This window comes from Culex pipiens, chromosome 1, assembly GCF_016801865.2.
Source record: "Culex pipiens pallens isolate TS chromosome 1, TS_CPP_V2, whole genome shotgun sequence".
In the NCBI taxonomy this organism is placed as follows: domain Eukaryota; kingdom Metazoa; phylum Arthropoda; class Insecta; order Diptera; family Culicidae; genus Culex; species Culex pipiens.
Window position 1 is genome coordinate 75,290,510 of NC_068937.1, and position 14,370 is coordinate 75,304,879.

The window sequence follows — 14,370 nt, forward strand, 5'->3', positions numbered from 1 at the left end:
AATATTAAAATATTTCAATATTAAAATATTAAAATATTAAAATATTAAAATATTAAAATATTAAAATATTAAAATATTAAAATATTAAAATATTAAAATATTAAAATATTAAAATATTAAAATATTTAAAATATTAAAATACTAAAATATTAAAATATTAAAATATTAAGATATTAAAATATTAAAATATTAAAATATTAAAATATTAAAATACATAAATATTAAAATATTAAAATATTAAAATATTGAAATGTTAAAATATTAAAATATTAAAATATTAAAATATTAAAATATTAAAATATTAAAATATTAAACTATTAAACTATTAAAATATTCAAATATTAAAGTATTAAAATATTAAAATATTAAAATATTAAAATATTAAAATATTAAAATATTAAAATATTAAAATATTAAAATAGTAAAATATTAAAATATTAAAAAATTAAAATATTAAAATATTAAAATATTAAAATATTAAAATATTAAAATATTAAAATATTAAAATATTAAAATATTAAAATATTAAAATATTAAAATATTAAAATATTAAAATATTAAAATATTAAAATATTAAAATATTAAAATATTAAAATATTAAAATATTAAAATATTAAAATATTAAAATATTAAAATATTAAAATATTAAAATATTAAAATATTAAAATATTAAAATATTTAAATATTTAAATATTAAAATATTAAAATATTAAAATATTAAAATATTAAAATATTAAAATATTAAAATATTAAAATATTAAAATATTAAAAAATTAAAATATTAAAATATTAAAATATTAAAATATTAAAATATTAAAATATTAAAATATTAAAATATTAAAATATTAAAATATTAAAATATTAAAATATTAAAATATTAAAATATTAAAATATTAAAATATTAAAATATTAAAATATTAAAATATTAAAATATTAAAATATTAAAATATTAAAATATTAAAATATTAAAATATTAAAATATTAAAATATTAAAATATTAAAATATTAAAATATTAAAATATTAAAATATTAAAATATTAAAATATTAAAATATTAAAATATTAAAATATTAAAATATTAAAATATTAAAATATTAAAATATTAAAATATTAAAATATTAAAATATTAAAATATTAAAATATTAAAATATTAAAATATTAAAATATTAAAATATTAAAATATTAAAATATTAAAATATTAAAATATTAAAATATTAAAATATTAAAATATTAAAATATTAAAATATTAAAATATTAAAATATTAAAATATTAAAATATTAAAATATTAAAATATTAAAATATTAAAATATTAAAATATTAAAATATTAAAATATTAAAATATTAAAATATTAAAATATTAAAATATTAAAATATTAAAATATTAAAATATTAAAATATTAAAATATTAAAATATTAAAATATTAAAATATTAAAATATTAAATATTAAAATATTAAAATATTAAAATATTAAAATATTAAAATATTAAAATATTAAAATATTAAAATATTAAAATATTAAAATATTAAAATATTAAAATATTAAAATATTAAAATATTAAAATATTAAAATATTAAAATATTAAAATATTAAAATATTAAAATATTAAAATATTAAAATATTAAAATATTAAAATATTAAAATATTAAAATATTAAAATATTAAAATATTAAAATATTAAAATATTAAAATATTAAAATATTAAAATATTAAAATATTAAAATATTAAAATATTAAAATATTAAAATATTAAAATATTAAAATATTAAAATATTAAAATATTAAAATATTAAAATATTAAAATATTAAAATATTAAAATATTAAAATATTAAAATATTAAAATATTAAATATTAAAATATTAAAATATTAAAATATTAAAATATTAAAATATTAAAATATTAAAATATTAAAATATTAAAATATTAAAATATTAAAATATTAAAATATTAAAATATTAAAATATTAAAATATTAAAATATTAAAATATTAAAATATTAAAATATTAAAATATTAAAATATTAAAATATTAAAATATTAAAATATTAAAATATTAAAATATTAAAATATTAAAATATTAAAATATTAAAATATTAAAATATTAAAATATTAAAATATTAAAATATTAAAATATTAAAATATTAAAATATTAAAATATTAAAATATTAAAATATTAAAATATTAAAATATTAAAATATTAAAATATTAAAATATTAAAATATTAAAATATTAAAATATTAAAATATTAAAATATTAAAATATTAAAATATTAAAATATTAAAATATTAAAATATTAAAATATTAAAATATTAAAATATTAAAATATTAAAATATTAAAATATTAAAATATTAAAATATTAAAATATTAAAATATTAAAATATTAAAATATTAAAATATTAAAATATTAAAATATTAAAATATTAAAATATTAAAATATTAAAATATTAAAATATTAAAATATTAAAATATTAAAATATTAAAATATTAAAATATTAAAATATTAAAATATTAAAATATTAAAATATTAAAATATTAAAATATTAAAATATTAAAATATTAAAATATTAAAATATTAAAATATTAAAATATTAAAATATTAAAATATTAAAATATTAAAATATTAAAATATTAAAATATTAAAATATTAAAATATTAAAATATTAAAATATTAAAATATTAAAATATTAAAATATTAAAATATTAAAATATTAAAATATTAAAATATTAAAATATTAAAATATTAAAATATTAAAATATTAAAATATTAAAATATTAAAATATTAAAATATTAAAATATTAAAATATTAAAATATTAAAATATTAAAATATTAAAATATTAAAATATTAAAATATTAAAATATTAAAATATTAAAATATTAAAATATTAAAATATTAAATATTAAAATATTAAAATATTAAAATATTAAAATATTAAAATATTAAAATATTAAAATATTAAAATATTAAAATATTAAAATATTAAAATATTAAAATATTAAAATATTAAAATATTAAAATATTAAAATATTAAAATATTAAAATATTAAAATATTAAAATATTAAAATATTAAAATATTAAAATATTAAAATATTAAAATATTAAAATATTAAAATATTAAAATATTAAAATATTAAAATATTAAAATATTAAAATATTAAAATATTAAAATATTAAAATATTAAAATATTAAAATATTAAAATATTAAAATATTAAAATATTAAAATATTAAAATATTAAAATATTAAAATATTAAAATATTAAAATATTAAAATATTAAAATATTAAAATATTAAAATATTAAAATATTAAAATATTAAAATATTAAAATATTAAAATATTAAAATATTAAAATATTAAAATATTAAAATATTAAAATATTAAAATATTAAAATATTAAAATATTAAAATATTAAAATATTAAAATATTAAAATATTAAAATATTAAAATATTAAAATATTAAAATATTAAAATATTAAAATATTAAAATATTAAAATATTAAAATATTAAAATATTAAAATATTAAAATATTAAAATATTAAAATATTAAAATATTAAAATATTAAAATATTAAAATATTAAAATATTAAAATATTAAAATATTAAAATATTAAAATATTAAAATATTAAAATATTAAAATATTAAAATATTAAAATATTAAAATATTAAAATATTAAAATATTAAAATATTAAAATATTAAAATATTAAAATATTAAAATATTAAAATATTAAAATATTAAAATATTAAAATATTAAAATATTAAAATATTAAAATATTAAAATATTAAAATATTAAAATATTAAAATATTAAAATATTAAAATATTAAAATATTAAAATATTAGAATATTAAAATATTAAAATATTAAAATATTAAAATATTAAAATATTAAAATATTAAAATATTAAAATATTAAAATATTAAAATATTAAAATATTAAAATATTAAAATATTATAATATTATAATATTAAAATATTAAAATATTAAAATATTAAAATATTAAAATATTAAAATATTAAAATATTAAAATATTAAAATATTAAAATATTAAAATATTAAAATATTAAAATATTAAAATATTAAAATATTAAAATATTAAAATATTAAAATATTAAAATATTAAAATATTAAAATATTAAAATATTAATATATTAAAATATTAATATATTAAAATATTAAAATATTAAAATATTAAAATATTAAAATATTAAAATATTAAAATATTAAAATATTAAAATATTAAAATATTAAAATATTAAAATATTAAAATATTAAAATATTAAAATATTAAAATATTAAAATATTAAAATATTAAAATATTAAAATATTAAAATATTAAAATATTAAAATATTAAAATATTAAAATATTAAAATATTAAAATATTAAAATATTAAAATATTAAAATATTAAAATATTAAAATATTAAAATATTAAAATATTAAAATATTAAAATATTAAAATATTAAAATATTAAAATATTAAAATATTAAAATATTAAAATATTAAAATATTAAAATATTAAAATATTAAAATATTAAAATATTAAAATATTAAAATATTAAAATATTAAAATATTGAAATATTAAAATATTAAAATATTAAAATATTAAAATATTAAAAAATTAAAATATTAAAATATTAAAATATTAAAATATTAAAATATTAAAATATTAAAAAATTAAAATATTGAAGTCATTTAAACATTTAAACATTTAAACATTTAAACATTTAAACATTTAAACATTTAAACATTTAAACATTTAAACATTTAAACATTTAAACATTTAAACATTTAAACATTTAAACATTTAAACATTTAAACATTTAAACATTTAAACATTTAAACATTTAAACATTTAAACATTTAAACATTTAAACATTTAAACATTTAAACATTTAAACATTTAAACATTTAAACATTTAAACATTTAAACATTTAAACATTTAAACATTTAAACATTTAAACATTTAAACATTTAAACATTTAAACATTTAAACATTTAAACATTTAAACATTTAAACATTTAAACATTTAAACATTTAAACATTTAAACATTTAAACATTTAAACATTTAAACATTTAAACATTTAAACATTTAAACATTTAAACATTTAAACATTTAAACATTTAAACATTTAAACATTTAAACATTTAAACATTTAAACATTTAAACATTTAAACATTTAAACATTTAAACATTTAAACATTTAAACATTTAAACATTTAAACATTTAAACATTTAAACATTTAAACATTTAAACAATTAAACATTTAAACATTTAAACATTTAAACATTTAAACATTTAAACATTTAAACATTTAAACATTTTTATTCAATTATAGAAACGGCAAAAAATATTAAGAATCACAACACGAACACACCTAAACTGGGCGACACTCCCATAACGAACGCACCATGACACCTAAACTGGGCGACGCTCCCCTGACGAACGCACCATGGCGAGCTGTCATTTGTTTTCAATCGCACGCGTGTTCGATCCTGTTTGTGTTGACGGTGTTTGCTAAAGTTTTGGAGGAAAACCGGATTTTCCGCGTTGAGGCGGTCGTTTTAGCCAATTGGCCACATCCGGCGATTGGCAATCAAGTTGCCGAACGCGGTTCTAGTGTCGGTTGGTCGGATGATCGAACTGGAGCGGCTCCGGGATGGCGAAACTTTGGGTGAGTATTTTGAGTTTCGTGAGGGTGGGGGCGGAACTCCAAACAAAACAGCAACACTATCCATTGCCTTCTTGGGCAGATTGCTTAATCACAGTGTTTGTGTTTTTCTACTTTACAGGGACTTCTTCCACACGTTTCCGGCAGAAAAAATCTGCGGGTCATCGATCCGGAAAAGTAAACTTGAAATTGTAAACCATTTTGGGTGAGTATTTCAGCTGTGGTGAAATTTAGCTTGGAAAACTTTCTTTATTGTGGGAGGGCAGAGCCAAGTTGCGAAATCTCCGCAGCAGCAGCAGCAGACATATTTCGTGGCCTACTGCAGCAACATTTGAAAAGGGCCCATAAGCATTTTGACAGCTGCAACTGTTTTACAAGTTTCTATACAACAATTGAGGTAGCTTGGGAGGCCAGCGATTGTTTTAAACTTTTGTCAAAAAGTTTCCTGAAGCTCGAGAATCAGCGAAATATTGCGCGTATTCCCGAAAAAGACACGCGGCAAACCAGACTAGGAACGATGCGCCGCACTTTTGGCAAATGCGCGCTGTCAAATCCCATACTGCACGTTTTGTTTTTATTGATCTTCTTCGAATCGCCTGGCATTGTTGGAAGGTATGTTTTTAATAGCACCAAAAGTGCAGAAAATCGCTGGCAACAATGCACAGTGGTCCAGAACGCAAAATTAAGAGGAAATGGATTTTCCGAAAAATGGTGACGTTTTGTAGCTTTGGTGTCTTCAGACGAGTTGTTGCAAATGGAAAAGGGCAACTTTTGTTTTGGTTCAAAATTAGGGTGGTTCACGATTAGGGATATTTTGAAAATCTAACTTTCAGGAATATTTTTGGGATTTTTTTCGTCTTCTAAAAAGTTTTTGGGCTCGTCAATCCAATCCCAGGGGTATTTTTAGGAATTTCGGTATTTAGGAATTTTAGAATTTAAGAATTTAGGAGGACATAAAGTTAGGAATTTAAGTATTTAGGAAATTATGAAATTAGGAATTTAGAAATTTAGAAATTTGGAAATTTAGGAATTAAGGAATTTAGAAATTTTGGAATTAAGGAATTTAAGAATTTAGGAATTTGGGAATATAGGAATACATATAGGAATATAGGAATTTAAGAATTTAGGAATTTTTGAATTCAGGAATTTAGGAATATAGGAATATAGAAATTTAGAAATTTAGGAATTTCAGATTTTATGAATTTAGGAATTGAGGAATTTAGGAAATTTTGGAATTCAGGAATTTAGGAATTTAGGATTTAGGAATTTTGGAATTTAGGAATTTAGGAATTTAGGAATTTAGGAATTTAGAAATTTGAAAATTTAGAAATTTGGGAATTTAGGAATTTAGTCATTTAGGAATTTGGGAAATTAGGAATTTAGGAATTTGTGAATTAAGGAATTTAGGAATTCGGGAATTGAAGAATTTTTGAATTCAGGAATTTATGAAATAAGTAATTTTAGAATTTAGGATTTCAGGAATTTAGGGATTTAGGAATTCAGAAATTTGTGAATTTAGGAATTTAGGAATTTGTGAATTTAGGAATTTGGGAATCTAGAAATTTAAGAAATTAGGAATTTAGAAATTTAGAAATTTAGAAAATTAGAAATTTAGAAATTTAGAAATTTAGAAATTTAGAAATTTAGAAATTTAGAAATTTAGAAATTTAGAAATTTAGAAATTTAGAAATTTAGAAATTTAGAAATTTAGAAATTTAGAAATTTAGAAATTTAGAAATTTAGAAATTTAGAAATTTAGAAATTTAGAAATTTAGAAATTTAGAAATTTAGAAATTTAGAAATTTAGAAATCTAGAAATTTAAAAATTTAGAAATTTAGAAATTTAGAAATTTAGAAATTTAGAAATTTAGAAATTTAGAAATTTAGAATCTTAGAAGTTTAGAAGTTTAGAAGTTTAGAAGTTTATAAGTTTAGAAGTTTAGAAATTCAAAAATTTAAAAATTCAAAAATTATAAAATTTTGAAATTTTAAAATTTTTAAATTTTGAAATTATGAAATTTAGAAATTTAGAAATTAGAATTTGGGAATTGAGGAATTAAGGAGTTTTGAAATTTAAGAATTGAAGAATTAAAGAATTTCAAAATTTAAGAATTTCAGAATTTAAGAACAGCTAATTTGATAGAAATTTAACCGAATCCTTAACATGCCAAACATATGTAAAATTTCCCTATGTCTAATTTAGTGTTTTTCCCTTCTACAGGGGCTTATTTCACTAAGGATTGTGCTTCTCGATTACGCGAATGTCTATCCCAATTACGAAGCAGTTGATCCGGCACCGGCGACGGATAGGTATTCCGAATAATTTCAAACAGTGCGGATTGAAGCGGAATAACAAAAGAAAACGCCATAGAAAGAAAGTGAAGTGAAGTGAAATAAAAATTCAAGAAAAAGATAAAAATACACTAAAACTTACTGTTTCACCTTTAATTTCAATGTATAAATATATGTTTTACAGTACAATTTAGTGGAGAGAAAAAAAATAAATATCATAAAAATACAATAAAACTTACTGTAGTTATTATTTATTTCATTGTCCGATTATAGTTTTTACAATATCATTTAGTATGGGAAAATCCATGAAGAACTGTGAATTTACTGTGCAAACCATAGTAATGGTTACTGTATTTATTATAGATGCATGATGTTTTCTATGGTTTGGGTCAATTTTTTGACGGAAAAGGCATCAATGAAAATACGGTAGAATGTATAGTATTTGTTTTTTTTTTGTATGGGGAAAAGTCGAAATTTTTATGGTGACTGTGCCTAAAAATACCCCTTTTTTATAGTAAATTCCCAAAATAAGATATATTCTATGGTGAAAAAACATAAAGGCTACTGTAGAATCATGGTAAAAATAACCATAGAATTTATCGTGTGATAACCATAAAATCTACTGTTGGTTTATAGTAAATCTTTATGCGGGCACCCTCAATTCAGATGGTCGAACTTTATGAAAAATGGTAGGGTACCATTTCCGATATGGTATTTTTAAGGTTTTCCTACCATTTTTCAAATAGTGGTTACGATCTCTGAAATGGTGAGAAAACCATTTAACAAAAAGTTTTTTTATAGTTCTCGTTTATGCGGGATGATTTCGTTGGAGGATGACAACAAAAAGGCATCACCACTCTGCCGCTTTCCAGTGCTCTTGTAATCCAGGTGACTAATCTTCGGTAAGCCTTCTGGACGTGATTCTGACCAGCATCAGCAGCATCCGTACGAAACCGGGAAGCGCACGCGGGACGAACACGGGAAGCGTACCTACCTACCGTACAGACATCGGCACCACCCCGCGCAGTCTCGGCACGCCACGGCCTACGAATGGACCTGCACCGCCGTCAACGGCAATGATCTGCTGAAGGCGATCGCAGCTGTACGATGGCTCTTGCGTCAGCAAGAGCCACCCACGTCTTCGCAGGAAGTTCCGGAAGTTGATGCGGTACTGAAGAATATTGAGAACGCAACTGAAGAACCCCAAGATTTCTCATTCCTCTTTTCTTTCAGCTTAGACGACCATGTCCGGCGAGCAGAACGCGGTCCCACGAGCTCGTGGACATGGACAGAAACAGGAGATTTGTTCTTGATCAACCGGGGCGGCGGATGCACCGAATAAAGAGACGGCATGCGGAAGTGGTTTTAACAAAGGTGCGCAGGCTCGATGGTGCCCACATTTGGAAATGTTCCGGTCTCGCCGTTGTTGAGAAGAGAAGTTCCGGGAGAAGCGAGTTTTGCTGAAGAATTACGATCGGAAGAAGAGAAAAAAAGGAGACAATGGAGCAGGTCCGGAATCGCTACGTGAAGGCAAGAGGAGAGCGATAAAACGAGGGATACGATAAGAAGCTACGTATCTGAAGGTAGAATAATCGGTAGTTTGTTGTAATATTCTTTTTTTAGCTAAAAGTTCTCTTTATCAAGATTCAAATGTAAAAACCTCCCGGCTGGTCTTGCGATGAAACGATATCGTAGTGCATTTAGAGACGCTCAGCTCCAAACGATTCAACGCACACCAGTTGGCAAATTTGTCTAGGCGGGACTGCAGTCTGTAGCAATCAGGTAAGTTGTCAATAGCGAGGAAGATCGTTGAAGAGAGAGTTGGAGTCGTTGAAGAAAGTGTTGTGCAACATTGATGTGCAACGATTATGATACAGGCTGCAACAACTCGGACGGTACTGGACTGACCATGGGTACACTGTAGATCAACAGCAGCTTTGTGTAGCGAACCTAATTTCCTACTTATACTCACATCCTCATCCACGCTCAGACATTATTTTATAATCCAAACGTACCCGCCTAGCAACAAGGCTGGTGAGGCATCACTAAAGCCAGAGGTCCGTCTCTCCACTACTCTCTCTTTAGAACAGACAAAAGAGAAAGAGAGAGAGAGAGAGTTAAGGAGGCTCTCACTTATTGATTAATTTCACCAGGTAGTAACCTTGACATTCCTGTCCTCGGTTGACTCGGACCCGCACACGTCGGCGACACCTTTCCTCTCCCTCACCCTTACCGATTCTATAATTCCCAGGAAAGTGCGCAACTCTAATAAAGCACACCTCTTATTAAGTCCTCGGCCCTGGTTCCATATGCATTTGGGCTGGGACGTCATCTCGCCTGACGATAGCACACAAGGGCATCAATTTATGAAGGGAGGTCAGGGATAAGCAAGTCCGGTAGCAAGTGCGCTTCGGACTATGACGTCACCGTTCGGTGTTTGGGGCAGGTCAAGGCCAAGAGGTTCAAACGGAGAAAAGACCTCTCGCCTGGGGATGATACCCGGGGAATAGGTAACGAGACCTCCAAGTTACTCATCTTCTGGGAAACTAAAAAGTTGCTGGTACTCATGGGCTCCTAATACATCAAATCCACACATAGGATCCCAAGCGACATCTAAGTACAGCGCCCCGGGTCCAAAGGTGAAAAACAACAATGGAAATTTCCACTAACTTGATCGTGGGAAAGTCCAAAGATCACTTAGTAGTGGAAATTTCCGATACCTTTGGAATGTCCACGCGCTCGCGGTTATTGACCGGAACCAAGGTCACTTCCCCTCCAATTATCGAGAGAACCGATATTTTAGTACAAATGAGTGGGTATGGAATGCTAATCTCGACCTTAGTATAAATAGTGATCGAAAGGACTCCATTAATTAGTTATTCAGTTATTGAGTTATTCGGTTATTCAGTTTATTCAGTAGGCTAGTTCTGATCCTTAAATTGTGGAAACAGTAGATCCTTGAATTGTGGAAACAGTAGATCCTTAAATTGTGGAAACAGTAGATCCTTGAATTGTGGAAACAGTAGATCTTTGAAATTGTAATTGTATTTGTGCATCAATAAAATAGAAGAGGAAAGTTGAGTGTGTAAAGTAAAGTGTTCTAAATCCGAAAGTATAATCTCACACCCAAACGACCCCTCGGAACGAAGGTCCTGGCTAAAACCAGTATCTACACCCCTCGGAGGTTTATGTAACTTGCTGTACATGTAAATCTAAGTTCTGATTATGGGCTAGTACGCAGATCGGAAGGAAAGGGGTCAAGAAACAGCTTTACGAACAGCAGAACAAAGGAGAGGGAATGTTTTCTTGGGGCTTTTCTTCACCCTCTCTAGCTTGCTTTCGCTGCCGCTGCTGCCCATTTGAAATTTTTCTTGACCGGTTCCTTCCGATGTGCATACACCGCTTAGAGGTGAAAAGATGAAAATAAATGCTTTTTCCTAGATATCATCATCTGGGGCGAATCGGGACAGCTGCCAGTATTCAGATTGTAGTTCCGATGAGCTCTAATTGATAGTATGTGTTGTTGCGTTTTACTTTAATTGTGTATGACTAATACAAAGTCCTGGCTACTACTTCCACTATCACCGCCGATGCGACCTCCGGAATCACTCGCGGAACCAGCAGTGGGAACTTGACCACCGTGTCACCGTTCACCTTGAGCACGCCTCCGATTTGTATGGACCCTCCTCCACGAAGATGAAATCTCTGCAAAGATATAGGATTAGTATCGATACGAACTCAAGTCGCTGCTTAACGAATCTTGCTTTAGCAGCCACTACTCCGCGTCCTTCTTGCCGTCCTGGTCGTTCTTGGGGGCCATCCATTTATGCTGTTTTTGTGAGTTGCTAGCACTTCCGTTATCACTGCAAGTGGTCGAAGCCGGCCAAGGAGGTAGTGGCATATCAAGCCGGTCGGCCGTTCCCTTGCTGCCTCAGTAGCTTCGGTGCTGCCACTGCCCGAGCTAGAGTTGGGTACTTATTTCTTAGGCTTGAGCTGGAGTAGGATAAACTACCGGAGATGAGCCCCAACAGCTGGGACAGGGTCGACATCGAGAGTAGCTGGAAGCGAAACATTTTGGTAAGATCCCAAGCGGCGTTCAGTAGCTAACCGACCTTCAGGACTCCGTGCGAGATTGGGAATCCAATCGCTCCGTGATTGTACGTGGGACTGTTCTTCACACAAACCGACGGCCAATTCCAATGCGTTGAAGCTCGGTCTAACCGGCTTTGTCCCAAAGTCGTTTCCGTTGGCCTAATGACAAGACACCACTTTCGGTGCGCGCAACCGTGTAAAGCGTACACGTGTGCAGCGATACGATGTTGTCCAGAGCAAAATCCGGATGGCTGGTGGCCACTGTTCCAGCTTTCTGCTGACATAATCGAGCAAATCCTTCATTCACGTGGTGATTCGTCCTCTTTTAGTAAAGACCGAACACCGGATTGAGGTCGCCGAAATGTGCGTGACCCAAGGCTTCTCTTACATCAAATTCAGCGTCCTTGCGACCACTCTGGAACCAGCGGCTCGGTTTAAAGTACTGTTTATCACACATTGTCCGAATCTTTTCCATTAGGCACTGTCCAATCCACGCAGAACTGGATCGTTTATAGACCTGTTGAAATGAAATGGTCGCGGGAACAGCTGCCCGTCGATTCTTCCCTTGGCCACCTTTCTACGAAATCCTTCATGGAGGGCACTACGCTGGACAGTCGCTTCGTGTTCCTCGCCGGCTGTCGGTCCGTGGCTCACACATTACCGGGCATATTCGCTAATAGAAATATTTAAAATAATTGATAGTTTTTCTTAACCACGCTTTTCAAAAGAAAAAAAATACACAAAACGCGACCCGACGAAACGTCAAAACAAAACCAACACTCTGAATGAAATTACCCAGATTCGGCTAAATGGAGGAATCGGGTCTCAAGGTTCTGGAGCGGATCCAAATCTGTTTCGAAAACCTGAAGTGACACCCCCCTAGATTTTAGTCTATTTTGAAAAGGAATGTAATGTATCAGAGAAACTTGAAATATTGTGGTTTTTGAAATAAATCGAAATAACAGCGCGAGTGTTTTTCATCTCGCGAAGCAATTTTCTGTTGTTTCTTTTCTGAGTGTACCTCAAATGTCACACGCGAAACCAAAACAAAATTTCGCCGTGGCACCAAACTGAAATGTCGCCAGTTGAACTGCGACAAGACTCGTGCCGCGTCTTACATGGAGCATGGAATCGATCATGAAAATCTACCGTAAATCGTTCTGTGAGCGTGGATTTAATCATCCGGATGGACCATTTCATGATGTCTAGCTTGGAGCTTATTCAATCGGCACCCGCAACATCCCGCATCAGCAAAACTCTCCCGGTGAGAGGACACAATGGAACGGATTGAGGTCCCTCGACAATGAGGCCACTTATTTTCGTTTTATTCAGACGGAAATCCATCCGTAATCAGCAACTTAACCAAGATTTTTTTCCCTTCTGCGTCTTTTTCTGAAGCTGGAAACTGACTGAACTTCATAAATCCCAAATGAAACAGTTCTAGTGATAGTAGAACTAAAAACCAAGATTTTAAACAATAATTTAATCTTAAGCGTGTCTTTTCCTTGGCAGATCAGAAAAATCAGCCACGTTTTTCTCATCATCAAAATCACCTAAACATGGTTGACAGATATTTTGCGACAGAAAATCGTCGTGAGAGTTAAACTTGCTCAATTTGGTTTAGTGCCGCGGCGACAATCGAGAAATTAAAATTGAGAGTGTGTGCGTGCAACATGAAGTTAAACTTTTCAAAGTGCCATGTTAATCTTCACAGAAAGTTTAACTCCATGTTGCACACACTCTCACTTTTAATTCCTCGATAATAAATCATGGCATCATGTTCCTTTTTCATTAGATTTTAAATGAATTCTTTATTCAGAACAAGAAATTATTGCAATTTTCTACCCAGATTCTGTGTAAAATATTACCCAGATCTGTGTAAAATTTTACACAGATTGCAGGTTTAAAAATTACACAGATTTGACGGACAACGGTTGTGCACAGATCTGTGAACAAGGCTTCTACACAGATTCTGTGTATAGAGTTATCTACGTGCGCATGTATTGCGTGTACGTACACAAAAAAAAGTGAGGTTAAATTTTGTACCGTCCAGCAAAACAAATGGCGTGCTAGTGTGCGTGAGAGCGGGCTTAGATAACTCTATTCCCGATTTTGGGCGATCTGTGTCAAATTTTACACAGATCTGTGTTATATGGATTTTGCGTAATACACGCTTACCAGGCGATCGCAATTTTGGGGATGAACGTCGCAAAAAGTAGTTCGCTTAACTCAATTTTTGCGATCAGTTTGTTTTGTTTACATTCGCAATTTTGAGTTGGAGAATGTGAACTCAATTTTGCGATGA

The 14,370-nt window shown here is 25.9% G+C and overlaps 1 protein-coding gene across 2 annotated transcripts; it reads left to right on the forward strand.

Annotated features, from left to right (window-relative positions):
* Positions 1 to 5,403: 5,403 nt before the first annotated feature.
* On the forward strand, positions 5,404 to 11,054 carry LOC120426704 (uncharacterized). 2 transcript variants are annotated; one of them, XR_008212672.1, is made up of 4 exons: positions 5,404 to 5,684; positions 5,803 to 5,886; positions 7,903 to 10,483; positions 10,581 to 11,053. XR_008212672.1 is itself a non-coding variant. In XM_039591483.2 (3 exons), the coding sequence occupies exons 1-3, from the start codon at positions 5,422 to 5,424 to the stop codon at positions 7,916 to 7,918; spliced, it is 363 nt and encodes a 120-aa protein (XP_039447417.1). In that variant the 5' UTR covers positions 5,404 to 5,421; the 3' UTR covers positions 7,919 to 11,054. The 2 variants fall into 2 exon arrangements, 1 of the variants encoding a protein (XP_039447417.1); XM_039591483.2 differs by having other exon boundaries at positions 7,903 to 11,054.
* Positions 11,055 to 14,370: the final 3,316 nt, after the last annotated feature.